Source organism: Macrobrachium rosenbergii, chromosome 4, assembly GCF_040412425.1.
Source record: "Macrobrachium rosenbergii isolate ZJJX-2024 chromosome 4, ASM4041242v1, whole genome shotgun sequence".
NCBI classification, from domain to species: domain Eukaryota; kingdom Metazoa; phylum Arthropoda; class Malacostraca; order Decapoda; family Palaemonidae; genus Macrobrachium; species Macrobrachium rosenbergii.
In genome coordinates this window covers 33,429,209-33,456,252 of record NC_089744.1, presented here as the reverse complement: position 1 = coordinate 33,456,252, position 27,044 = coordinate 33,429,209, and the positions used below count along the sequence as shown (strand labels likewise).

At 43.3% G+C, this 27,044-nt stretch overlaps 1 protein-coding gene across 3 annotated transcripts in view; it reads left to right on the top strand.

Annotated features, from left to right (window-relative positions):
- scramb1 (scramblase 1) overlaps positions 1-19,358 on the top strand; it is a 92,535-nt gene extending 73,177 nt beyond the window's left edge. For all 3 annotated transcript variants that reach the window (XM_067093480.1, XM_067093469.1, XM_067093491.1), the window contains exons 4-6: positions 7,213-7,377; positions 14,807-14,968; positions 18,706-19,358. In XM_067093480.1, the coding sequence (XP_066949581.1) occupies positions 7,213-7,377; positions 14,807-14,968; positions 18,706-18,765 (387 nt within the window). In that variant the 3' untranslated portion in view covers positions 18,766-19,358. The remainder of the gene's footprint in view (positions 1-7,212; positions 7,378-14,806; positions 14,969-18,705) is intronic.
- The last annotated feature ends 7,686 nt before the right edge of the window (positions 19,359-27,044 follow it).

Sequence of the window (27,044 nt, the reverse complement as noted above, 5' to 3'; positions counted from 1 at the left end):
CAAAGACCTGGCGAGCCTATCCTTACTTTCAGCTTCCACTTTCAGGAGCGACTCCGGGATCTTAGGGAGCTGCTCACTGAACAGGTCAGAAGCGCAGTCTGGGTCAAGACGAGACACCGTAAACGTATTAGGGGCTCCCTTCCAGAACTTCGGTGCCCCGGGAAAGACGAGATGTTGGGTCCGTCTCCGAGATGAGGGAGGGTTTACCTTCTAAGCAAGCCTGACTAGTCAGAGAGGCCACTTTCGAAGTACAAGGAGGAAGGAGAATATCACCTAAAGTGAACATAGTGAACACTCCCTTGGCTGGTGTGAGCCTAGTGTTCTCCGCTTGCCACTCCGTAAGTGTCCTCATCAAAGACGACTGGGCTTGGTCCCGAGGATAGATAACGGTCTCCTTAGGGACTTTATCAGACCTGTTCCAAACCTCCTCCCTCAGCCTGGCAAAACCTGTGAAGGGAGATGTCAGGTCCAGAGGATAGAATTCTAATTCCTCCAGTCTCCTTGTGCCCAAACCCTCTATGGTGAGAGTACCTTCGTGTTCGGGAGCATAAAGGGCCAGACGCCAAGGATTCCCCAGATCGAAGGGAGGGAGAGTGGAGGGGTCAGGAACAGAATGGGACTTAGAACGAGGTCCGCTATCGGCAAGTCCTTGGATCAATTCCTGCTGTGACTCTACCTTTTCCGAAAGAGATTGAAATGAATTGGAAAGACCAGAAAGCTTGCTGTCGACTCTCGCGTCGATTCTCTCAAGGAGGAGTTCGACGAAAGAGTCCGTATCGAAGGCAGGAGGAGGGGGAACCACTTGCTGCGACTGAGACTCTGCTTGTATCCCGGAGGGGGAGGCTGTACTCGTTGACGGAACGGGGCTTGCCGCCCGTGCCGCCGCCGAAGGAACCTCAGATCGACCTGCTAGAGTTGGTAAGGTCTTCTTCCTCACAGACTTTACCTTAGGGACAATAGATCCAGAACCGTCCGTAAGGTATGAGGATTTAGAGAAACCTTTAAAGGAGGAAACGGTGGAAGAAGGAGAGCTAAACAGGGAAGGACCTGCCTCACTTACCCCCTTACCTGCTTGATGCTCCGGGACAATGTTCGGAGATTCAAGGCCGAGGTCAAGATCCGCGGCGTCTTCAGAAACACCTCCGCTCAAGGCCGAATCGTCTGGAGAGGGCTGGGTCAACTCCCGAATCCCGGCAATCAACGGAGCAGCAACCCAAATTTGGGACTTTGAGAATAGAGAGGTCTATTGGACGAAGACCTGTGATAGTGGAGTCCACTCACCCTGTAAGGTGTCAAAGAAACGAGCAGGTAAAAGTTACTGCTACTTTATTACAGATCCAGGCAGTTTATATAGCGGCCGACTGACGCCGGCCCGCGAGAGACAATGGAATTGACTGTGACCTGAGGTCGAAACAATAAACAATAATATGCAGTGAACGAGTACAAATTACAATACAAAACATACAGAACTACAATATGGATACAGTCTTGATGCCTGTGAATGAAGAAACATGTGATACACAATGTGTGACATTTGTATAAATACGCATAAAGTAAAAATGATTAAAAATGCGTGACCTGGCACGTTTTTAGGCGTGACTAATTGAGCTTGAAGAAAATGGGAAGTCACCAAAGAAAACATGCTCAGCGGAGACTTAATTAATGGCGCCGCGAAACACTACGCTGGCGCCGATGTGGTGACTTTACAAATACTTCCCAAGACGAGGGACGCGTCTGACTAATCCCTGTATCTGCTGGGGCGCTGAAGGGTGCCGCGGCTCCTTGAAGATAACGGAGGGGTCTCCCGCCTGTGAGGCTGCTGGTTGGGCGGTCCCTTCCTGGGGCGGCGCGCCTGCGCGGGGTGAGGGCGTGCTGGAGTGCGGTTGGGTGGAAGGGGTGCTGCGTCGCTGTCGGGACTCTCCGACAGAAAGGCGGGCTTTAACCGGTCTATTGAAACCCAGTCGTCCTTGCCAGGGAGTGCCAGCTGGAACGCCTTGCTGTTTCGTTCCAGCACGCGGAAGGGTCCCCTGTAGGGCTTGGTTAGTGGTGGGCGGACGGCGCCGACTCTGGACGAAGACGTGGGTGGCAGATGACAGCTGTGGCGGCATGAAGGTGGTTGCTTTGTCGATGTATGAGCGCCTGCAAGGGGGCTTAACTTGCCGGGCCACGTCGCGGAGCCTCTGCAGTGATGGGGAGTGGCGTTCATCCGTCACGAGCTCTCCCGGCACCACGAGGGGTTCCCCATAGGTTTGTTCAGCTGCAGATGGGGTGCCGTCGGCTCTGGGGGCGGTTCTCAACCGAGGAGGACCCACGGCAGCTGATGTTTCCAGTCCCGGTGGTGCAGCGGGCCATGAGGGATGACTTTAGGGGACCTGTGGAACTGTTCGACCAGGCCGTTGGCCGCTGGGTTGTACGCTGTGGTGGTGTGGTGCGTGGTTCCCAGCAGTTGAGCCAGGGCGGACCACAACTCAGAGAGAAAGCGGGGCCCCTGTCGGTTGTGATGTGGTCCGGGACGCCGGCGGCTAACCCAACTGGAGAGCAGGGCCTCGGCGCACGCGCTGGTGATGGCTTCTTGCATGGGTGTGGCCGGGCCACCTCGTCGAACGGTCTACCACCGTCAGGAGGTATCTGGATCCGCCTGATGGGGAAGGGCCCGACGATGTCGATGTGGATGTGGCGAAGCGGCGCCCTGGCTGTGGGAACTTCGCCTACCCCCGACTGCGTGTGATGACCCACCTTACTGGTCTGGCACTGCAGGCACTGTTTTGCCCAGGCCGTGGCGTCCTTGCACCCGTGCCAGACGAACTTTTTTGAAAGCAGTTTGGCCGTGGTCCTGCCAGAGGGGTGTGAGAGGCCGTGAATTATGTCGAATACCTGGCGCGCGTGAGGCTGGAACCAAAGGGCGGGGCTGACCTGTGCTGATGTCACAGAGCAGGCTGGGGCCTTCGGGGCGAGGGTCACGTCCGCCACTTGAGGGATGTGATGGCGGTGCGGTATGCTGGGGTTTCTGGGTCAGCGGCCTGTTTTCTGGCAAGGTCCTGGTAATCTATACCAAGCTGCACTGCGTTCAACTCGACTCTGGAGAGGGCGTCTGCTGGATTTTTCTTGCCGGGAGGTACCTGACGGAACAGGTAAATTCGGCTATGGCTGAGAGGTGGCGCTGCTGTCTGAAGACCATGCGTCCCGTTTCGTGGAAGCGTGAACCAGTGGCTGATGGTCTGTGAAGATTGTGAAGGCGTCCCTCCAGGAGGAAACTTGAAGTGCCGAACTGCACGGTACATCGCGCAGAGTTCCCTGTCGAGAAGGTGCTGTAGCGGGTCTCTGCGGGATTGAACTTCTTGCTGAAGAAGGCGATGGGCTGGGGCGCCGTTGATGATTTGCTCCAGAACAGCACCGCAGGCGACGTTACTGGCGTCTGTCGTTAGCTGGAGGGCCTTGGGATCTGGTGTGCCAAGGCGGTTGCCTTGGCGAGGGCGGCCTTCATCAGGGAAAAGGCCTGCTGCTGGCTGGGTCCCAAGACAGGGACTTCGGTTGGCCTTTTAGGACTTCCGTCAGGGGGCCTTGGTGTGCGCGATCCCGGGGATGAACCGCCTGTAGAAGTTTACCATCCCAAGGAACTCCTGGACGGCCTTGATGGAGGTGGGTGTCGGGAACTTGGCTACAGCTGCTACTTTCGATGTAAGAGGGCGGACGCCTGTCGGAGACACCTCGTGACCCAGGAATTCTGCTTTCTGGACGCCGAAGGTACACTTGTCGAAACGGACGACGAGGCCATTCTCTTGGAGGCGCTGGAGGACTGCCCTGATGTGTCTCTGGTGTTCGCTGTGAGACCTGGAAAATATGAGAATGTCGTCGGCGTAGCAGACGCAGAACTTTAGGTCCCCAGGATGCTGTCCATGAGCCGCTGGAAGGTGGCCCCGGCGTTCCTCAGCCCGAAGGTGGAGAGGCGAACACATAGGACCCGAAGGGCATGATGATGGCTGTCTTTGGTATGTCCTCTGGCGCAACAGGTACCTGGAAATAAGATTTAAGAAGGTCCAATTTAGTGAATATTTTGGCCCGTGAAAGGAGGCCGTGAGGTCCTGCATGTTGGGTAGAGGGTAGTGGTCGGGCTCTGTTGCAATGTTGAGCCGCCTGTAGTCGCCGCAGGGTCTCCAGGAGCCGTCCGGTTTCTGCACCATGTGGAGGGGGAGGCCCATGGACTGAAGCTTTCCTGCAGATGCCCATCCGCTCCATCTCCGCTGAATGCTTTTTTCGCCTCCTGAAGGCGCTGAGGGGAAGCCTGCGGAACTTCGCATGTGTCGGGGCCCTTTAGTCGCTATATGGTGGTATATGCCGTGCTTGGCTGGGGCCCGGGGACTTGGCGGCTCGGGCTTAAATACCTCAGGAACTCCGACAGTAGGTGTGCATACTGGTGGGGGCGATGGCGCTGATGGTGGGTCTGGGTCCTGCCGTTAACGGGAGAGACCGGCAGGAGTCGGTATCGAGGAGGCGCTTGCGCCCCACGGCTAGCAGGCGGTGCGCCAGAAAATCGGCCCCAGGAGTGGGGTTCCTACGTCGCGACGATGAAGTCCCAGGAGTAACTCTGGCTAAGGATGGAGATCGACAGGAGCCTGGTGCCGTAGGAGAGGATGGGGTTCCATTGGCGGCGTCAGGAAGCGGCCGGTCTGGTGTCTGGTTGCGGTCCTCTGGATGCTGGGAAGACCGATTTAAAGGCCCTGTGTCGACCAGCATCATCCTGCCGGAGATGGTGTCGCGGACGTAAAACCTACTGTTTTTGAGGCCCTGGGTTCTTCGGCTGCCATGGCGGCCTGTCCTGCTGGCCGCCGCCACCCCCGTTTTTGAACGGGCGAACGAGCAGGGCGGCAGGCAGTTTCGGGCGCCCTTTCCGAACCACTTGTGGTAGCGACAGAAACCCGGGGACCTCCATCTGCTGTGGTTCGGTGGACGCCTGTTGGCGATGGCGTTGGCGGGCTGCTCTACGTCCTCTTCAGGCTGGACGGAGCTGACCGGCTGTGTGGCCGGTTTTAGCCGCTGTGAAGCCTTGACGGAGTCTGTGAGATGTTGCGCCGTCTCTATGAGGTCCTCGATAGGCATGGTGTAGGGGTGAGCGATCTGGTTGTGCCTCCGGGAGGAGTTGGCGAAGGTAGATTTCCGTGCGAAGCTTATCTCCTGCCACTTCTTTGTGCCACCCAAGTCTGGTAGTGACAGGAGATCTATGACCATGCTCCAAGCGTCTCTTGAATTGAGGTCGTGGCGTGGGTTTATGGCAAGGTCGATAGCACGGGCGGCCCGCTCGGCGATGGGCAGGGAGCAAGCTTCGAGGAGGAACTTTTTTGTGGTGCTGTATGTGAGGGTGTGTGTTTCGGGTACTCGCGAGATGAGTTTTCTGTACACGTCCTCCGGAAGGGCGTTGAGCACTGTGTCGGCCTGTAGGATTTCGTCCGTCAGGTCCGCGATTCTGAAGTGGCTCTCCACCCTGCGCAGCCACATCGATGGGTTCCCCTGCGAAACGGCGGCAGCTTTACGGTGAGGGCGCCCGCGATTGTGTTGCCCGCCGTCGTGTGTTCGGGCGCTGGTGTGGAGTTGCGGGAGGGCCTCGATGCGGGGGCGGCGCGGGTGTGATGGGAGGTAGGTAAACCTCCGAGTCCGCTGGGTCCGCGTTTAACTGCATGAAGGAGGGGATATCCCGCGTCCATGCTCGCTCCTTTGACCCCTTACTGGAGTGGGGTACTCGCGTCAGTACGCACTTTTGTGCCCGTTTGGTTCCGCTAGTGACGCTGGTGGGGTACGCCGACGAGTCAGCACGCTCAAACGCTGGTTACAGCGCCGTGTTTAGGCCGCTAAGAGCGTTTTGGAGAAATCCTGGGCCAAGACTAAGTCGCCGTGTCAGTCCGCTAATGGCTCCGGGATACTCGGGGTCACCACTGTAAGGTGTCAAAGAAACGAGCAGGTAAAAGTTACTGCTACTTTATTACAGATCCAGGCAGTTTATATAAGCGCGGCGACTGGCGCCGCCCGCGAGACAATGGAATTGACTGTGACCTGAGGTCGAAACAATAAACAATAATATGCAGTGAACGAGTACAAATTACAATACAAAACATACAGAACTACAATATGGATACAGTCTTGATGCCTGTGAATGAAGAAACATGTGATACACAATGTGTGACATTTGTATAAATACGCATAAAGTAAAAATGATTAAAAATGCGTGACCTGGCACGTTTTAGGCGTGACTAATTAATTAGAGCTTGAAGAAAATGGGAAGTCACCAAAGAAAACATGCTCAGCGGAGACTTAATTAATGGCGCTGCCGAAACACTACGCTGGTGCCGATGTGGTGACTTTACAACCCCTAGTGCATACCGATACTGTTATGGTGAGCAATCCGGGGGTAGTAACCCCGGCATTATGGATAGCTTTTTTCTCTGGTATATTTAGCAATAGTTATACCTAGAAATGAGTGCTATTGGAACCATTTCACTGGGTGACACAGGTCTTCCCCCAGAAATAGATTTTTCCTTTGTCAAAATCCCTTTTTTATCATAAAATGAAGTTTTATATATACCAAGTAATTACATGACCAAAGCCCTCCCTCCTCCCCTCGCACAGTTGGAAGACATAAACATATGGGGCTTGTTTGCTAAACTAGTTCCTCTCTTACCTCGAAAGTGGGCGGGGTCACTTGCCTAGCCAAAACAAAGGTAGCGCTACTGCAAATTTCAAAATTCTAGCTGCTGGTTAATAGAAACTAATAGCTATGTAATTACTTGGTAAGTATATATAAAACTTTTTATTATAAAAATGTCATATTTTGATATATGTACTGTACTATACACTGAAAAATTTCAAGTGTTTTTCTGGGATTCAAAAACATATTAAAAATTATGGAAGTTTTTGATGTTTAGGGAATGAATTATACTTGGTAGTTCCAGGGATGATTGATAATGTTAATAAAGTAAAGTATCTTTGTAACTGCAGGTATTCTGTTCAAATTATATCAGAAAATTATAATATACACATGGCAACCATGTTGTTTATCAGGAAAATTTTAGGTTTAGCATGAATCATTTTCTTATTACACAAGTACTGTATTGCTTATAAATCCACTAGGGTTGCTAGAATAATCAAGGAACTATAATTATGATTATATCATTTCTACAAATCTCTATAGAATTTTTACACTGAAAATGTCTTTTCCAACAGTCAGTTGAAGTGTCATCACCTCCTGGAACAGTCATTGGGTCCATCCATCAGGAATGGAGTATCTGCGCACCAAAATTTACTGTTCGTAATGCTTCCGATGATGTTGTTCTAAGGATTGAAGGGCCTGTTTGCACATGGAGTATTTGTGGAGATGTTGAATTTCAGGTAAATTATTATAAATGCATCAAGTATTGTATCCATTCAATAGACAGATCTGTCAATTGCTTATAAACTAATGTCTTGTTGGTGTCTTGAAGTTCTTCCAGTGATGTTATTCTAAGGATTAAAGGGCCTGTTTGCACATGGAGTATTTGTGGAGATGTTGAATTTTAGGTAAATTATTATTAGTGCATCAAGTAATGTATCCCTTCAATAGACAGATCTGTCAGTTGCTTATAAAACTAATGTCTTGTTTGTGTCTTGAAGGGAGGACTGTTCAAACAACACATTAGGCACTTTTCTAGACACTAGAACCCGCACAGAAGATTTCTTTTTAAGAGTGGTAAAGTTGAGATGTTGGGAAGCTCCAAGAAAGAGATGGAAGGGAATGGATAAAAGTAAAAGGCAGAAAGCATTACAGCTGCAGCTGAAGAGACATTACAGAGGACCAGTAGTACTGCACCACCTACAGTTTGCTATGAAAGGCATGCTTCAAATAGTACCCTCTAAATAATGGTTAATTGAAATAAACCCAACCTTTAATTATAGCCATCTGATCCCCTCCATTGTAGGGAGTTTATGACACCTTCCAGATTGTCTCTGCTCTTTCGGTTTGTAAAAAAAAAGTTTATGCTGATTGCTTTTCAGTTCTTTATGCATATCCTTAAATCATAGCGATCTGTTGGGATGTATTATTACAAATTAAAAATATTGAATGCTATGCTTTTGTGTGTTGAAAACTAGAAGTGGTGTGTAGTCAAATAACATTAATGTATTTTGGATGACTCTTACTTACTCAAAAAGGTAGCTATATCTTTGTCCTGGCAGGTGTGTTGACTAACCTGGATGACTATCTAGTTCACCTGTTCTTCACCAGGTGTGTCTTGAACATTTTAGTTCTCGTTAGAATTCGTCTTGCCACTGTTTTGTATGGTGCTCTGAGCATTTGCTAGTTTAACTGTAAGAAAACCTTAATTTTAATCCTTTGGGTGTCTTGAAAATGATGTAACGCAGTTGTTTTTCATCAAAAAACCTCTAAATTTTGACCATTTTGCCATTTTGGAGCCATATTTCCTCAGATCAGCATTGTAAACCAAGAAATAATTTCTGGTGAATATATATGAAGAGCATCATAAGCTTGGAATGTTGTAAGCCAAGCTCGTTGTAACCCGAGGACTTACTGTATTCTGAAGTTAGAGTAAGATGTTACTCTTAGTTTAGAATCTGTTAAGGGTTTGACTGAATTTGCTTTGGTAACCAATCTACTTCACCCCATAGTGTGCACTCTTTTGCGGTCACCTTTGAGAGGGAAGGTGTCAGTGGCCTTCCCTGTCTGTAATCCCTGCAAGAGTTGGAAGAGTCCGCTGCCAGGGAAATCGGTCTGTTCTTGGATCAAGGTCCTAATGTGCTGTATGACATGACATCATCTTCTCATCCATCTTGATCTGTTTGACGTTTGGGAAGTGTAAATCATCACACCAGTCATTGACATTGCCTTCATACTCTAATGGTAGTGAGGTTTGGTTAACTGTTATTGGTAATGTTAAGACTTATGTTATTTGTTCCATTTCCAATGGTGATATTGTTCATCCTATGATAATATTCTTCATTGTATTATTGAGCCTATTTTATCTCTCTGTATTGGTCTCATTCTATTCCTTCCACTCATTTTTCCCTTCGTAATCTACTCCTTCCACCTTTATTGTCTGCACTCCCAGCCCTAATATTGTATTCTGTAGTCTGCCACCTCTGTTGTTATTTTGGCTTCTCCTTCATGAGCAGGCACCTTAATTGAGTCAAAGCTAGATGCCATTTTAGCAGCTTTGACTCATGATTTACCTTCTGTTGAAGGTATTTGGTCTTGTGAGACGATCGTGTTGGGTAACGCTGGCCTGCCACTTCCTCTCCCAGTGCTGTTCACACCAATTTGTGGTGTTAAGTCATTTCTTTCTCAGCTGTCTCTTGGTGCCTCAGGTAGGGCCTAATAAGAGGGTGTGCTTCCTTTTGCCTCCCTTCTCTGTCACCTTGGGTTCTGTTTGAGGAGTCAGTGTCTCCTATCCTGGCTCCTTCTGCCATGGCAGACAAGAAGATCAGTAAGGAGATCCCTGAGAAGTTCATATTCTTGCAAAAGGAAACCAATTCTCTGTTAGAGTTCTCTCATTTTTATGACTTTCTGGTTCAAAAGCTTAAGAAAGTTGGTGTGCAGTGTTGGAACCAATTCTCTGATATCATCCTGCACAGTTCTTGCAGCACTTTAGTGGAGCGACTGGATGATTTCATTGGGTATGAAGGATATGTATTTCCATGTGAGCCAACTTGTTTGTAGGAATAGTATATTGATTAAAAGTTCTTTGCAACAGTGTCAATACAGCTCCTCAGGTATTATGAGGGTGTTGTCCCCCACTTGAGGGTTGGCGTCATCTTCTGGGAACAGAGCTTTTATGGACAACTTTCTGGTTTCAAAAGCAAAGAAAGTTGGTGTTCTTGTTAATATTCAAAAGTCATCTGTTGGATCAAGAGTCAGACCTCTTGATTCCCGGTTTTCACTCCACTTTTTCCTTTCTTTTTTTCGGTTTTTAATCTTTCTTTTTAAAAACAAGTCTAATTTTAGTAATATTGTTGCTTGTTTACATGATATCAAAATTATCGCTCTATGGAGACTGAAACTATCTCTAGTTCTTGTATTTCGACTCTTCAGGTTTACCAGTCCACATCAACATCTTAGTTTATTACTTTAAAAGGAGTCACCATGCCTTATGTTTTTAACTGGATGATTTCATTGGGTATGAAGGATATGTATTTCCATGTCCCCATATAAACCCTAAACTCACACAAAATAAGTCCTTTACTACTTGTTTAATAGGAACATCATCACAGTTCGTATATTGATTAACTAAAATCACAGTTTGGCTGCCAGGAATCTTCTCGTTCATTAATTTCGTCAGTGTGAAAATGAAATGGCTCTTAGCTCAACTGTGCAGGTATTAAGGAACTGGCGGGTGTTGTCTCCCCTGATGAATACAAGTTCTTGATAGGTTGAACATTTCTTGCAGTTTGATATCATCTTCTGTTTGGAAATAAAGGCCTTGATGACTTAGTTAATGTAAAACACTTCTCTGCATGGACAATTAGCTAGTTCTAGCTCATTCTTTCAAAACAAGAAGCAATTCTGAACCAGCTTAAGGAATTACGGCCAGGACCCCTGTAAGGACCTCATGATGGATTTTGAAAAAGCACAAATCTGTGTTTCTTTGTTGTCCTTTATCTCAAAGTGTTTACAGAAAAGTATGTGAAATTGGCAAAGATTACCATCATGACAATGAGTTCAGCATTAAGATAAGATGTTTTCTGCGTTAGCCTTTCTTCCCCCAAGTGATGTGTTGATGGATTGAAGAGCTTGTTGACGATGACGATCTTCCTCAAGAACTATTCATTTTGAAATATCGTCATCATGGCTTTTTAGTATTATTCGTTTTCTTTCATTTTTAGACTAAGTATCTACTTGTTTTTCTTAAAAAAAAACTTTATTTTTGAACTAAACAAGAAAGATTAAAAGGGAAAGGAAAAAGTGGGAGTGAGGGAATCAAAATGACTCTCAAATTACCGGGAGTCAAAATACCAGAGTTTTCAAATTACCTAGAACTTTATCATTCTGAGAAATGATTTTTCAGACAATTTCTTCTCTCTTCCTTGAGGATTTCAGTCCTTAAAGCAGCATCTAGTGATGCAGTGGCTTTTTCTCTTCGGGCATAAGGTCTCACTGAAGAAGTTTGTCAATCTGTCAAATCTCAGGATAAGGCCAATTCAGTTCTATCTGAGAGAGACTTGTGACAGGACATCCTTTCCAGACTTGACTTTGATTTCGGTGCCAGTGAGTCTTTGGGAAACTCAAGAATGGTGGACAAATTGTCAAAGACTCTTTGTGGGTCTGTCTCTGAAAGTAAGGAACCCAGACTTCATGTTATTTGCAAACTCCTCAGTGTAGGGTTGGACACATTCCTTAGGAAGCTGGAAATGTTGGGAGTGTGGTCGTGAGAAGATAAGTCTTCATACATTAGCAATCACAAGCCTTTGGCTTTGTGGAAGAGCCTGATATAGTGCAAACACCCTAGTGTATATCAGGACTTGTGGTGGCACAAAATCCCCTTTTATGTTATACTTGCAGAGAAACTTCTTGTATGGCCAGAAGCAAAGAGTATATTTTACTTTTTCCCCAGTTTATTCCAGGGAAGAACAGTGTGTTAGCTGACCAACTTATCTGAAGGGATCAGATTCTTCCAGTGACATGATCTGAGCACCCTTGAGTCTGCTAGTCTGTGGAAACTGGGAGTTGCTAAACATACAACTGTGTGCAATGGCTTGAGACAAAAGACTCCTGATTTACTGCTCTCCCCTCCAGAACCCTCAGGCTTGGGCAGTGGATGCTTTTCTCCAGGACTGGTCACACCTAGATTCTTATGCCTTTTTTCCACCTTTTGCAACTGTAAGAGGTTCTCAACAAACTCGGAGAATCCAGGAACTACAGGATGGCTCTTATAATCCCATGGTGGCCACAGAGGGCATGATTTTTTTGCCTTTTGTGTCTGGCAGTGGATCTTCCTCAAATGGGTCTTTTTAGGAAAGATGTACTCAATCATTAGATGCCCTGAGCTTTCATCAAAATCTCCACGTTTCAGTTAAGAGCATGGAGACAATCAGCTGTCTCACATGAGCAAGAAGGCATTTTTAAGGTGTCTAGGGGGTCTATCCTTAAGTTGAGAAAAGACTCAACTTCTATTTTTTATCAAAGGCAGTGGTTGTGTATTGCTCCTGGTGTCGTGTTAAATGGTTTTTCTACACAACTACCTCTATCAATAACGTAACATTTTTGGGTCTTACAATATACTAAAAAGTTATAGATTACCGTCATTAGAGGTTATAGGTTGATGTCTTCCACGAAGAAAACGAAAGGTCCACACAAATGATCATAAACAACTTCGCAAATCGTATAGTTTAATGACAGACCTGGGATTCCCTAAATAACTGGCACCGGGAAAGTATGACGGACACCAACAATGACCAAAGTGGATCCATAAAGCCATACTTCAAAAGTTACATGCACAAAAAATATTTAAGAAGATGAAAAGGTGAAAAGGCAATCAGGAAAATAATAAATGAAAATATCTTCCCCTTTGTAGAAAGGGATAAGATTAAGCTCATAATTTATTATAAAAACATGAAAACTAACCAGCTGCTTCTTTAAAAAAAAAAAAAAACAGTGCCCCCAGAAATGTCTTTCAAGGGAAGGAGAGTGTCACCTACAAATTTACATGCCTGGTGGAAAGATGCCACCACCCATGTATCAGAATGACCACTGCCGGACTCTCTAAGTGTCTCTCATGCCAGGACCATTTTTAACCATTATACAGAAAACATCATAACAAAAGACCAGAAAGAGCTGAGCTACAAAGAACACAAATTGTAGACCAAGCACCAGCCCAACGACACCTACGGATTCTCAAGGCACTCCATATACGTAGTAGAGAAAAAAGCTAAACATTAACATGGTGAAAGAAAGAATTTCTCCCCACCATCATAAGGGGAATTATACGATATCAGCCAATACCAAACATCATGAGAGAGAGAGAGAGAGCGAGCACCGGATGCCGATGGCATTTCACCTTGACGGTCTATAAAACCAACCACACTGGGGGGGTTGCCCGAGCTAACACCCACTGCCAGCCAGCAACACTGGTTAGGCCGAGAAGATCACAATGCCTCTGGGACAGATTTCTTTACCAACCTGTGACTAATCAAAATTCAGCCTACTTGACAACCCACCTATTGTAAACACCCTGCTTACTATGAATACCTGTACATCATGTATCCCAGTTCATTTGCTTTTGTACTTTCATAGATGACCGCAAGTGTGCTGTCGACACATTAGAGGAAATAAACCTAAGACAACAGAAATCTTTATATTCCTTAGGAAACTTGACACAGTATACCAGCTACATGCTGATGAAAAGAAGTTTTTAAGACGAATAGAGAAGACTATAAATTAAATGCCGTGGAAACAGCTATTTTTATTATTATTCAGAAGATGAACCCTATTTATATAGAACAAGCTCAGAGGCAGTTGACTTGAAATTCAAACTTCCAAAGAATATGATGTTCATTTGAAATACAGAAAGAAGAGATCAGTTATTGGAAAAGAAAAATTACAAATTAATTAGTAAATAGACGGAAATCTAAGTGAGTTATTAAATAACAAGGAGAATTGTTTTACAGTGGTAATGCATTGCATCTTCACTTGAACTTTTGAGGTTCAAGTTGCACTGCAGTACATCCTCATCCAGTGGTGTGAGGAACAAAGTTCCTTTGAGACTGAGAAGTTTGACAGCAAGGCACATTTACTGCATATTGATACTGTTCAGCAAATCTAGTTGCTCTTGGTAGGAGGATCTGGGATCAATTGGGAATGTGAAAAATCTGTTAAAATAAATTATGAAAGATTGACTAATGAAAAATTGACTAATGAGAGACTATTATTCAGTGGTCCAGGTCATAAATGCTAATGTTAGAAACAGAAACTTACTACCATGAACAACTATTTACAAGAGATTAATCTGACAGAAGCAGGCATCCACACTGGAAAACAGTATTCTAATTGATTTTATCAGTTATAAATATATGAGACCATACATACAATATCTAACTTCCATATGGCATTTGCTGACACTTTCATTATATGTTTCTCAAAAGTGCGATGTTAGTCAAAAGTTGCACCAAGTATAGTTTAAGCTTCAAACTCATTCAGCAGTCCTATCCACCTGAAGGGGAGGATGGGGTGGAAAAAAAATGAGATATACTGATCAACAGGGTTTCATTTTACTGGAGTTCAGCCTCATGCCCCATGGACTACACCACTCACCAATCTGCTCCATGTCATGATTGAGGCCGAGCGCAGCTTCATTTCTCATAAGGGAGACTTCACTGCACTTACAAATATTGCATCATCAGGATACTGAGCAATCTTGTTTTCCAGGCATACAATCCAAATAGTAATAAGCAAAGAGTATCATGAAGATTCATATTCTTATGTGCAGATGACAGGAGACGAGTCAGTAGTGGGCGAGTAGTGAATGTTCTTGAATGTTGTATATCAGTATTATTGGTATTTTCACTTTTCAGAATACATACGTGCATATAGTACATATTTTAATTTATGCAGATTTTGAGGTGCACAAAGGGTTCTGACACCAATCTGCTGAGGGAACCTGAGACAAATTCTAATTTGAAATATAATTTTGTTAGACAATATTATCCTATGCTTTTTTCTAACTTATGAAACTGGGCACATTTTTTCCACAGAAGTTTTTAATGGGTCATTGTAGGTGGGCAAGGTTAGGAGGCAGTAGGTAAATAATTAACTAAATTTGTTTTCTTGTTCCAGGTCCTATCTGCAGATGGATCAACACAAGTTGGCAAAATTAGTAAACAGTGGGTTGGAATTGTGAAAGAAGCTTTTACTGATGCTGATAATTTTGGGATTTCATTTCCAATAGATTTGGATGTAAAGATGAAGGCTACACTACTTGGGGCAGTTTTTCTTATTGTAAGTACTACATTGTCCTAATTTCCTTTACTAAATTATACAGCATGAAATCCCTCCTTATGGTACATGTATTTTGAAACAGTCAGTTGAAAAACAAATCCATGATCAGTTCATGTATTGATTTTGTAGACATCATAGTAAGAAATAAATGACCCTAGTATAAAACAGGAGACTAGCACTTGCTCATGTTAGAATGAATTTGCTGGAGTAGGTATTTTAGTGCTTTTGAACTACAAAGGCACTTACTGATAAAGGTTATGATAAATTTGTTGGGCCATTGTGTCATTTAATGTCACGAGTTCTCTTTGTACCTGAGATATTGTGGTATTGTTCTTACTGTTGTAGGAATCTTCTGTTGGGTCATAGGTTGTCTGGATGAATTTACCTAGATGAAGTAAAGGGGCTCTTAAACCCCTTGAATTCATTTATTGGTTCTATCTAAACACTTTTGATGAATAGGGAAATTCATTATAAATAGGATTAGAAGGATTATTGGGACGTGTGGAGGGGTCAGCCACCACCCTATAATGTTTATGCTGGAGTTATTATGGTGACTATTCTTGTTATCTTGCAGGCAGGACTATTCTTTAGAAGTGGCCCATGAATTATAAGGTTAGGTTTGATTTGGGGATACCCTTCTTAGTATTTTGCCCAGTTTGCCTCCCAAGGTAATTAGTGGAGATATTTACATTTATGTAATACTGTGCACCTTCAAGAGGGCTTGGTCCACACTTAGTGCCATCCCATTCCGGTTGTAGGGAGTGGGTTTTCAGAAATCATGCTTTATTGATGTAATGCAGTGAAGGGTTAACCTCATATATGACATCTAATTTTTGTTCAGGAATTTCAAACTGGTTTTATTCTTTTATTGCCTGTTCATGTATTTTATTTTTTATATTTTTTTCAGTGTTGATTATAGATTTAGAGAAATTGTTATGTCAGTTAAAATGTATTAGGAAGTGTTGCCAACAGAAAATTCAAGGCAATAGAAGAAATCAGAATTAATTTCTAAGAAGAAAATAGAATGTGCGGGTATGCTTCAGCAATGAAAAATTTGTAGTAGGTAGTCAAATGAATAATGTTAAGAGCTTGTAACTTGAAATATAAAGGTACTTATGCCAGAAAACATAAAGTGACTTACATCTGCTGACTGGTGTGCAACAGATGATGATAAAAGAAGCTGCCCTCCACAGAGTTCAGAGAGGAAAAAAATATATAAAGTTTTTCAAATACTAGAACAAGGAAGTAGAAGCCAAATGTGTGAATATATTACTTGTTTTGGTAAAAACACTGTTCTGATTCATAGGAAACTGGAAACTTAATATTACTGTATATGCTAAATTGTGAAAGTAAATGAGGAAATGATGACAGAGGTAAAACTTGTTGTAAATTCTGTGGATGACAGGAGCTGTAATAAAGTGGATGACAGGAGTCATAATTAATAAAGAACATTTAATTGAAGTAGAAATATTGGATATGTGGCTGTGTATGGAAAGAACACAATGCTGTAAACGATCATCCTCACCCTTGAGGGCCTTTTAATTTATGCAAAAAATGAGAGAATACCAGTCCTGGGTTTTAATTCTGTACATCTGCTGGCTATAAAGATGCAATCAAATACTACTCTACATCACATCATTGCTGCTAAATTTTGAGTTTGTAAGATGTGGCAAAGAATGAAAAAAATGTTAAAACTCCTCTCTGTGTATGCAGGGCTTTTTAAAGATTTATTGGTTGTAGATTCCTTAAACATTGCTAGGACCTGTCTTAGCAGTATGGATGTCCAAAATGTGTAGACATTGAGCTTGTCCCAAGGCTGAATTATGTGTCTACAACCCAAATTGCTTGGTCCAGCTACAGTGGTCAATATAGTAATATTCTGGCATTTAGTGACGTGACAGATAGATCCAGCAAGAGTGTCCCCCACACCAGGTTCTTTGGCAAATCTCTGGTATGTAAATGAAGCACTATGTAAGCCTCATGCCCTCCTGCCCATTTGAAGATTTGTCACCTTGGTTCTTCAGGTACATGATGGCTGTGGTGATGTTGGCCACAGCCAGGTGCAACAAACCAAGAAAATTGTCACATATGCTTGGAGGACCAAAAAAGACTGCCTGAAGCTCTAGGTTGTTTATATGCATGCAACTTCCTGCCCTGGACCAAACCCTTATTTCTCGAGACACCAACAGGTGGCCCCATCCTGCAGTCAAGGCAGCAGAAAACAGTGGGAGTTTGAGGTCTGATGGCACCAGAGGTATTCCTTTCAGCAAATTCTAATTGTCCTGCCACTAATAAAGATTGCAAAGAACTGACTCTGGTCTGGATCATGAGATGGAGGCTGCCTTCCAACACAAGGCAAACTATATCTGGAGAGTGCAAATGGAGAAGTGGCTGTAAGTGATTGACTGCTCCTGGGACAGAGACTTAGACTGGATATTAGGTTAAGGTTGCAAAGAAATGTGTCCTTAAGTAGACCACCTGTTTGGAAGGGGGTTAGACACGACTTCTCTGAATTGATCTGCATACCCAGGTACTGGCACATGTCCATAAGCAGCAGTAGGGGTGTCTTCAACATCACTATTGCAGAAGCAAGGACTAACATATTGTTCAAATAAACATACACCCACAGACCCAGAAGATTTTAGGGCAAGAAAAGAACCTGTAGAATCCCACTGAGTCTAGACAAATTTCCTTACAGAGGCTACTTTGCCAACAGGAAGCTGCCTCTTTCTGGATTGGGATGGTAGATGTCAAAGACAACTGAAAAAGACAGGAGGGGTGGGTGAGGCTGCATTGAGATAACTGTAGCATAGAGCCCCAAAACTCAATGGCATAAGTTGATGAACACCCAGGCCCTCCAAAACTTCTGAAGGCAGGCTCTGACTAGGTGAGGGGAGGTCAGAGGGGACTACAGGACCTAGGGACCGTATGAAAGTGTCACAGCTGAAGATTTGATTTGTAGAAAGTATCCAGTGTTAGTCCATATATGTACTGCATACTAAGAACATGAATGATACAAAGAAGGAAATGGAATGAAAATTGAACTCACAAGTACATTATTTTTAGATCAAGTGTAGACACTGTAACAGGACATCATATTTTGAAACCAACAGAATGTCAAAAAAGTAGAGGTTATACTTCATTTAGGCGTTCCGCTCCCTCATAAAAGAAATTGCTGCAAAGCATTATAGGAGCAGGGTCTAGGAGGCAGTGGTTTTACATCATATGAATGTTTTTTTAGAAACTAGGATTTCAGTTAGTTTTGAAAATTTGAGGGTTCAGTCAGTAATGAAAGTTAAGCAGCACAAGTGTTGGAATATGCACATCCACATATAAATTCCAATAATTTGAATATTTTGAACAACACTTAATAATTATGTAATGGATTGGATTTGTAGGGGGAAACTTTTAGTCAGTTATTAGCACTTGTCAAGTCTATTCAAGTGATGGAGAATGTGTCTTTTCCATTTTATCAATTTAGTTGTTGGCATGTCAAGGGTAAGCTTATTACTGTACAAATTTTTAGGGTATTTTGTATCCAAAAGTAATGATTTTGAGAAGCAATGTTTGAAGAGCTATGGAACTTGTGGCATGTTAAAGTACTAGCCTTTATTTTCAAGTTATGAAAAAGAGGGCAGTGTGTAGAATTTCAAGAGTGTAAAATGCACACTATTGATGTCATCCAGCAGTATACAAATTAGTTTCAAGATTATTGATAATCCTTTTTTTTTTTACAGGATTTTATGTTCTTTGAGAAGCAAGCCAATAAGGAAAATGATGCTCCTGGATTATTTTAGAATATGCCTGCAAACCAGCACAGTTCATTACAACTGGCCTTATAAGAATGAGGAAAATACATGTATGTTGTAAATTCTATATTTAGAGACATAGCAGTACTGTATAACTGTATGTTTTAAATTTAATTCTTTATCTTAATGATCATAGTTTTATTTAGCATGGATGTCCATTGTGATTTTTTTCAAGTGCTATTTTGTACTTTGTGATAACTATAATTTCTAGAGAGTAAGTCACCTGTGCCTCATTATTAAGTCTGCCATTAAGGTATCATTTGTCTAGACAAAAATGTTGGTGCTCTCCCGAAAGATTAGTTCACTTGAACTAAAAATATTAGTCTAAAATGACAAGAAGGCAATTATTTTATGTTGGTACTTGCAATAATTGAGTTCCAAAATGAATGAAAAGTACTGCTTTGTATTTGTAGGTTTACGACAGGTGAATTTGCCTTACATTTTAATTTTTTAAAATAAAGTTTTGTGATTGAATGTACTTGTAATACATATATACTACATCATATACAAGCATGAAAATTCAGATATGAAAGTTGATAATGCTTAGCACAAATTTAAAATTGTAATACAGGATAATGTACTTCAAATGTTTTCATTATTCCCTTTATAGGAAAATTTAACATTTTCCTTATATAGTTGACAGTGCTGAAACACCATACAAAGTAAATGTAATTGTTGTGACTAATGCATCAGGGAGATATCAAGACTGCTTTATAGATGGAATGCAAGTAATATAAAACTCACACCACTGCCACATCAGATGAAAGTAATTAGACGATTTTACTGAACTTCACTGTATATCAGCTTCAAAAATGTAGGCCCTTAGTGAAAAAACCACTAAAATGTAACTACGGTAATTTTTTTCAAGCGGCAAATAATAGTATTGGTAGCACTGCATGGGATATCCTGTCATTTCATTCATAACATTCAAGTAATGTTGTTTTGTAATGGTATTAGTCAAACACACACTTAATGCAGAGTGCATTATTTTGGTGTTTGAAATAAGAATGTACACCCTGAAGGTTTTATTGAACTAAAATATCCATAATCTGTAATTTTGAAACATGATTAGTGTACAAATTCCAAGAGAGAAAAATAAATAATTGCAAGCATACATATTGGGAAATATATAAACACAGAATTATTGTTCTTTATACTGATCAGGTGTGTGGTATTTACTTATCAAATGCCTCAGTGGCACTTGTTCACCATCACCAGATATACAGTAGGTCCATTTTCATTGTTAAAATTTTCTTGAATAACCAATTGTTAAAAACAGAAGACTACAATATTCATGTACATTTCTCTGCAGGGTTAACATACGATAACATCTGAAAAGGTTGGAAACAAATCACATTCTGGAGGAAGTCGATTTACTTCCATCAGGAATATGAACATATTTAGAATTTGCTTCCAGTAACTCAACTTCAGCAAGTGGTATATATTTACTTGCATGAATGTGATAATGCGGGACAGGCCCAGGAATGGATGTGTAGGCGGACAATGAATGGCCGCAGGTAACTTGATGGTACTTAGTCATTCATGACGTAGGGACATTGGCAACAGAGCAGAGATCCTACTGAATGTAGGGTATCAGGTAGGACTGTTCCATATTGGTATTTGTGATTATTGGATGCCAAAGTGAGTAAATGTATTGGCAGGTTTTGCCATTGTAACATTTACATTGCCCATACTCCTGATAATGGTAAAGTGAAGTTTGTTCAAGAGCCAACAGACCTTAAGACAGGAATGCTTGATCACGATTAGGAAGAATGTATTTACATAGGTATACAAAATACTGTACTGAAAATACCTGGTTTATATATTACAGTACACAAGTTCCTGTAGTAACAAAGTAATGGATTTTAGAGGTAGATGACAGATGCCCCTCCAAATCTTATCTAAGTCAATCAGCTTTAATGAGAAATGTCAATTTTTATTTATAAAATAGAAGCCTTAGTCATGCATACACAGGAAACTGTGTATCTCCTCCTCACTTCATCTACAGATTAGGGAATATTTCTTACTCTAAATAGCAAGAGTGTCATCAAGTTTATATTATTCTTACTTTGCCAATACATGTAATTTTAGTGTTTTTATTTTTCCATGTTTTTTTGTACTGATGTGAAGTTGACAGCCTGTTGATGTGTGACCTATAGAATGATGACTATGTAAGAGGTGCTAAATAATGAGCAGGTGGACATGTACTGCTAATTCATTCAGAACGCAGGCCGCTTATAAGGCGGCGTGTGGACGTCACACAGAGGAATACAATAGAATACAGGTGACCCGAGGTCAATTACACTCAGTGTTAATTATAATAGATAAATACAAGTAACATAAAAGGTAAGTTGACAAGAATTGACACAACAATATTCTAACACATGTGCAAAGAAAACAGGTGCAAATGAATTAGTAGTAGATATGTATTTACATAGATAAAATGTGGCTATTTTTGCTTGACCCAATCTCGTAGGAGCGTCATCGTAGAAAACGGGTGGTTCACCATAGGAAACCCGCTTAGCAGGGACTTTACAATACTCCCCCCCCCACAAGATGTGGGTAACATCTGATTAAACTAGGTATCTGCTGGGCTGCTGGAGAGTGCCGCGGCTCCGCGAAGTCAGCTGGGGGCTGCGGTGTGAGCGGGAGCGGCTGGCTTACGAGATTGGGTCAAGCAAAAATAGCCACATTTTATCTATGTAAATATGTATCTACTACTAATTCATTTGCACCTGTTTTCTTTGCACGTGTTAGAATATTGTTGTGTCAATTCTTGTTAACTTACCTTTTATGTTACCTGTATTTACCAATTATAATTAACACAGAGTAATTGACCTCAGGTCACCTGTATTCTATTGTATTCCTCTGTGTTATGTCCACACGCCGCCTTATAAGCGGCCTACGTTCTGAATGAACTAGCAGTACATGTCCACCTGCTCATTATTTAGCACCTCTTACAGTGGTGATAGATTCCGTGCTTTTCAGGGGCCCCGGGCACCTGGCGCAGTTCGGGCTTGAAGACATTTGGGAACTCCTTCAGCAGCTGGGTGTACTGGTGTGGGACGACGGAGTACTGTAGATGGCAGGTGCGCTGGGGCCTATCGCCAGGGGGAGGGACTGTGCAGGAGTCTGTGTCCAATAGGCGTTTGCGACCGACGTCGACTGCCAGACTGAAGTGGGCGAGGAAGTCCGTGCTCAGGAGTGGGGTCCTTATGTCCACGACTATGAAGCTCCAGCTGCACCTCTGGCCGAGGATGGAGATCAACAGGAGCCTGGTGCCGTAGGAGAGGATGGGGACCCATTGGCGGCCGTCAGGAAGGCAGCCGGGTCCAGCGGGTGTTTGCGGTTCTCTCTGGATGGTGGGAACACTGATCGGACGGCCCCAGTGTTGACCAGCGTCATCCTGCCGGAGATGGTGTTGCTGACGTAGAAACCTACTGCTTTTGGGCTCCTGGGTTCCTCTGCTGCCAGGGCAGCCTGTTCTGTTGGCTGCTGCCTCCCCCGTTTTTTGGATGGGCGAACAAGCAGGGGGGTTGGCAGTTCCAGGCATCCTTGCCATACCGCTGGTGGTAGTAGCAAGGCCCCAGTGGATGCTTCTTGTGGTGGTAGGTTCAAAAATTCTTTTGCCATTATTCTCTCTTTCTCCTATTTCAGAGAAAAAAAATACCACTCACCCTCCTTTTAGTGTATGCAAAGCCAGTGAGGTACAAGCTTTGTGGTTGGTTAAAATCCCACCCGTGTTGCCAATAGCATGTCGTCAAGGAGGGCGGGAGGGGTTGTTACAAGTTGTTATTGGCTACTGTCAGTCCTTCCAGCCAATAGCATATCATCATGGAGAGAGGAGGTTGCTACGAGCTCTGTTATTGGCTACTTCTAATCATCGAGCTGATACCGTCTCGTCATGAAGCCTATCAAAGCAATAAAAAATATTGTCACACAACCGATGATGGGATTTTAGTATATTTTATGTTTATATACACAGTAATCCATATTTCTTTGAAGGCTATATTGGCACGGTTGGCCGTAATCTTAAATCTCAAATCAGAGAGAGAGAGAGAGAGAGAGAGAGAGAGAGAGAGAGAGAGAGAGAGAGAGAGAGAGAGAGAGAGAGAGAGAGAGAGAGAGAGAGAGAGAGATTGGCCTTACGAAATCTCAAAGAGTGAAATTATTCGTGAATTATTCGAGGAGAGAGAGAGAGTCTGGTTGAATGAAGTGATTACATTGGTAAGCAGTTTTATGATTTCACGGGATTTTAATTTAACTTTGCTGTGGTTACCTTAATATTAATATTTTAAAATTAGTAAATCATGTTTTTATCATAAAAAATGTATTTAGTCATGAAAATATAATAAAGATCAGTAATTAGTAAATTTTGCTCTATGAAAAATTCCGCGAATGTGAATTTTCTTCCGTTGTGTGTGTTGGACAGAGTCATCTGAAATATTACCATCGAGAATCGTAAGAAAACCTTACTTTTAATCCTTTGGGTGTCTTGAAAACAACAAATCCTGCATTTTTATTATTGAGTTTTTCATAACAAAAACCTTCCAAATATTAACCATTCTGCCGGTTTGGATGCATATTTCTTCCAATCGGCTTGACTGGCAGCGTCCTAAATACCTTCGAAAATCGTAAGAAAACTTTACTTTTAATCCTTTGGGTGTCTTGAAAACAATGAATCCTGCATTTTTAGTGAGTTTTTCATTAAAAAAAAAACCCTCCAAATATTGACCATTCTGCCATTTTGGAGTACTTCTTCCGACCGGCGTCGTCCGAAATATTGGGTTTCTTGGAAACAATGTATCTTGCATTTATATTGAGTTTTTCAACTGAAAAATCTCCAAAATTTTACCATTCTGCCATTCTGGAGCCATATTTCTTCCATCGGATCAGTGTTGTCAGCGTCGTAAACCTGGAACATGCGTTGTAACCCAGGAAATAATTTTATGAATATATTTGAAAAGTGTCTTAAACTCGGAATGTCGTAAGCCGAGGCCATCATAACCCAGAGACTGTCGGTATTTAATAAAGTAGTGGGATAACTTAAAACAGCTTTTATAATAGGATAAGCTGCTTTCTCAACTTAGGAATGTCTGCATCCAGTAGAAGTAAGAATGCAGAGGAAAAATGGCAACTGAATGATGTGCCTGACATAGTGGTGCTGCCCTGCTGTGTCATAATCATCAGTCTGTACCTAAAGTAAGTGTAAACAAAAGTAGTTGCCAGTTTTGTTCCTGTGAGGATACAGACACCACCTTTATACTGGTAGTATCCTTTGGCACAAGCTCGAAGGGCTGTTGAATCTTGGTAACAAGGGTAGTAAATTGGAGATGGGATGAGAGGAGGTAACCCTTCACTTGCCTCCCTCTTATCACTTAACTCTTCCCTGTGCACTCACTGGATTCTTAGATATGGATGAGTAACTTGCTACCATTGTTTCCTTTCGCTACCTTTGTGTATATTTTGGTTTTCCTTGTGTCTGGTGGTTTTGTTCTTCTCTATGGAGGAGAAACATGGCAATGCCAGTGTGGGGATCGTGGGTGACCTTGTGGTCACTTCGTGTGGTTCACATCAGTAGAGCCACCAGTTTAGTGCTTATTGTCATGGAAGGGCAGGTACTCAGTGGGAGAAGTACTACAGGAAGAGGAAGAGAGAGAGGAAAATTTTGCTAAGTTTCTCATGGGAAGGATGGCACACTCCTGTGACACTACTGAATCCTTCTGGTTCCTTTCTGCCACCAACTGCCATTCCTCTTCCACCTACACCTGGATCTACCCCTCCTCGGAGGGCTGGCTCTCTTCATTTTCCTACAAACTCGTTCATCCCTCTTCTGAGCCAGAATACCTTTGTAAAATCTGGACTACATTTGACCTTCCAGATAATCCATTGCTTGCTGCCTTCCTTGACTTGCTGGCTGGAAGAAAGAATGAACCAACCAGTATTGTGTCTGCTGCTGCTGCAGTTCCCATGGCTACCTTGTTTGTTGCATGTAATCCTCCAGTGATGGTTGTGTTGCCTGTAGTTGACCCTGTAGGTGTTGAAACTTCTGCTCCAGTCTCAACCAATCCTCCAGACTTGAAGGCAAATAAGTTTGAGAGGAAAAGGAAAATATGTTTTTGCTGTTCTTCCTTTATCATAGTTTTTCTCCTTGCCTTTGTCTCCCAGCTCCTCATCCCTGGTCCTCTTCTTGGCAGGAGAGCAGAGATGCCAGTTCACTGCAAGATGAACATCATGGCACATGACACTTGGATATGTGGATCACCCCCTCGCCATTCCATTATGCACTTTTGAGTTCACATTGGGATAGCTGTGCCCATGTTCCTGTCTCCCTTTGTGCCAGTAGATGAGGTGCAGGTTGCAGCTTGGGGTAGCCCCCTCCCCACCCCAGCAACTCTGCCCACCTGCTGGAGATCTGCATCAATCAATGTGGATGACTATGGATTCAGATTGAGAGTTGCCATGGGTTCTTGCCTTGGTATGCTATTCGCCAGCTTCTACAGTTGGGGTTATTGAGCAGCGTGTCTTCAGTAGGGTCCCAAAGCCTGCCTGTACTTAAGGTACATAAACAAACTTTCATCAATGCTGCTGATGAGGAGACACTTCGTCAATCATTTGAAGAATAATCAGTATTCCATTCCACGTGTGAGAGAGCTCTTGGTAATATACCGTTCCCGTCTTGGATGTCTGTGTTACCAACACTCCCCATGGCTTCAAGATGAAAGTCTACAGGAAACCATCTGACATTCAGCCCTGCCTCAGCAGCAATGGAGAGTGCTCACGTAAATTAAAAACCAGTAATAAATTCCTACATTGGCCATACCCTCTCCTCTGCTCTTCCTAGAGTGCTACCTCTGATGAACTTGAGCACATTGCCCAGACACTAGGTAACAATGGATAGTCTTACTGTCAAGTAGTAAGGGTGTTGAGGAACAGCTTTAACAGGTGATATCAGTGGGAGAGCTGTGGCCAACAGGAGAGCATAAGGACCATAAAATTATTCTACAGGGGATACAAGAATAGGGAGTAATACGTGAGCATGAAGTCTCCCTGGACGGGTATCTCGACCTACGGTTCTTCCATTGCCTCCAGTGACTACATTCCAGCATTGTAGAGGATTGCAAGCTGCTGCTCCTAGAGAAGTTCCTTGTCTTGGAGGATGAATGAGGCTGTTGTCGCTTCCTGTGCTCAAAAGTATGTCTGTGGGAACGGTCGTTTTCCGTAGATGATGATCTCCGTCTCTTCTGGCCGTTCGAACTGCTCTTAAATGTTCCTCCATGTGCTAGGACGGGCTATAGGGAGAGTCCAGTCCAGTGCCTCTCCCACTCATGCTCTTCTCTTTTGGTTCTGTGCCATGGCCATCTTGAAACTCTCTCTTAAGAACCTGCCACAGGGATGACAATGTTGGAGGTTTCTTTTTAGGGTTGGAGAGAGCGGGAGGAACAATATTCCTACCTGGTGTGATGAATAGTGGAGAGGCACTTGTATCGGTAGTGACAGGTGGAAGAAAGAACGAATGGGGACGGTTCTCTGGAGACTGAAGTAGGCTGCTTCTTGCATTTCCAGTCGTATTTTTCCGCAGGTGGACTCCCAGGAACATACCTGACCCTTACATGAAGAACAGAATGGGGATCAACGTCCACAGTCGACATGAATTTCCCACAAGGCTTGTCTTTGCCCAGGCATCGCCATAGCTTGGTCTTCCCGTTCTCTTCCATGGTTACGGGAAGGACAGGAACTCGGGTAACTCACAGGAATGCAGTGCTAGGCCTTGAATGCATGGGTCTTAACAGGTAGTTTGTCTCCAAAACTTGGGAAAACTCTCCCAGAACAACTAAACAACATACACTAACTACATAAAACAAGCACTGGGAATGGATTCGTTTCTCTTCATACACCACTGGAAGAAAGAGAAGGTTCTCTAACAATCACGTGTGGGAGGAACAAAGGCACAAGACCCTGATTGTGTGATACTGCACTATCTATTTTGCCAAGAATAACAATAGTAAAAATCACAGAATAACACTAACAAGTGCAGTACATTGCTAATATGCTTCAGCCACGTTATTGAATTTGTTTCACCAAACCAGACAACTAAAAACTAAGCACTGTTTTGGTTTTCAAGCACCAGTGAGCGTGATTGAACAACTATGCCCAATCTCATGAGTGCAACTGAACAACTATGCCTGATATCATGATCAAGCACTCATGTTGGGGGACACTGTGTAACACGAAAACACTACCATATTGAGGAAAGTGGTTCTCCA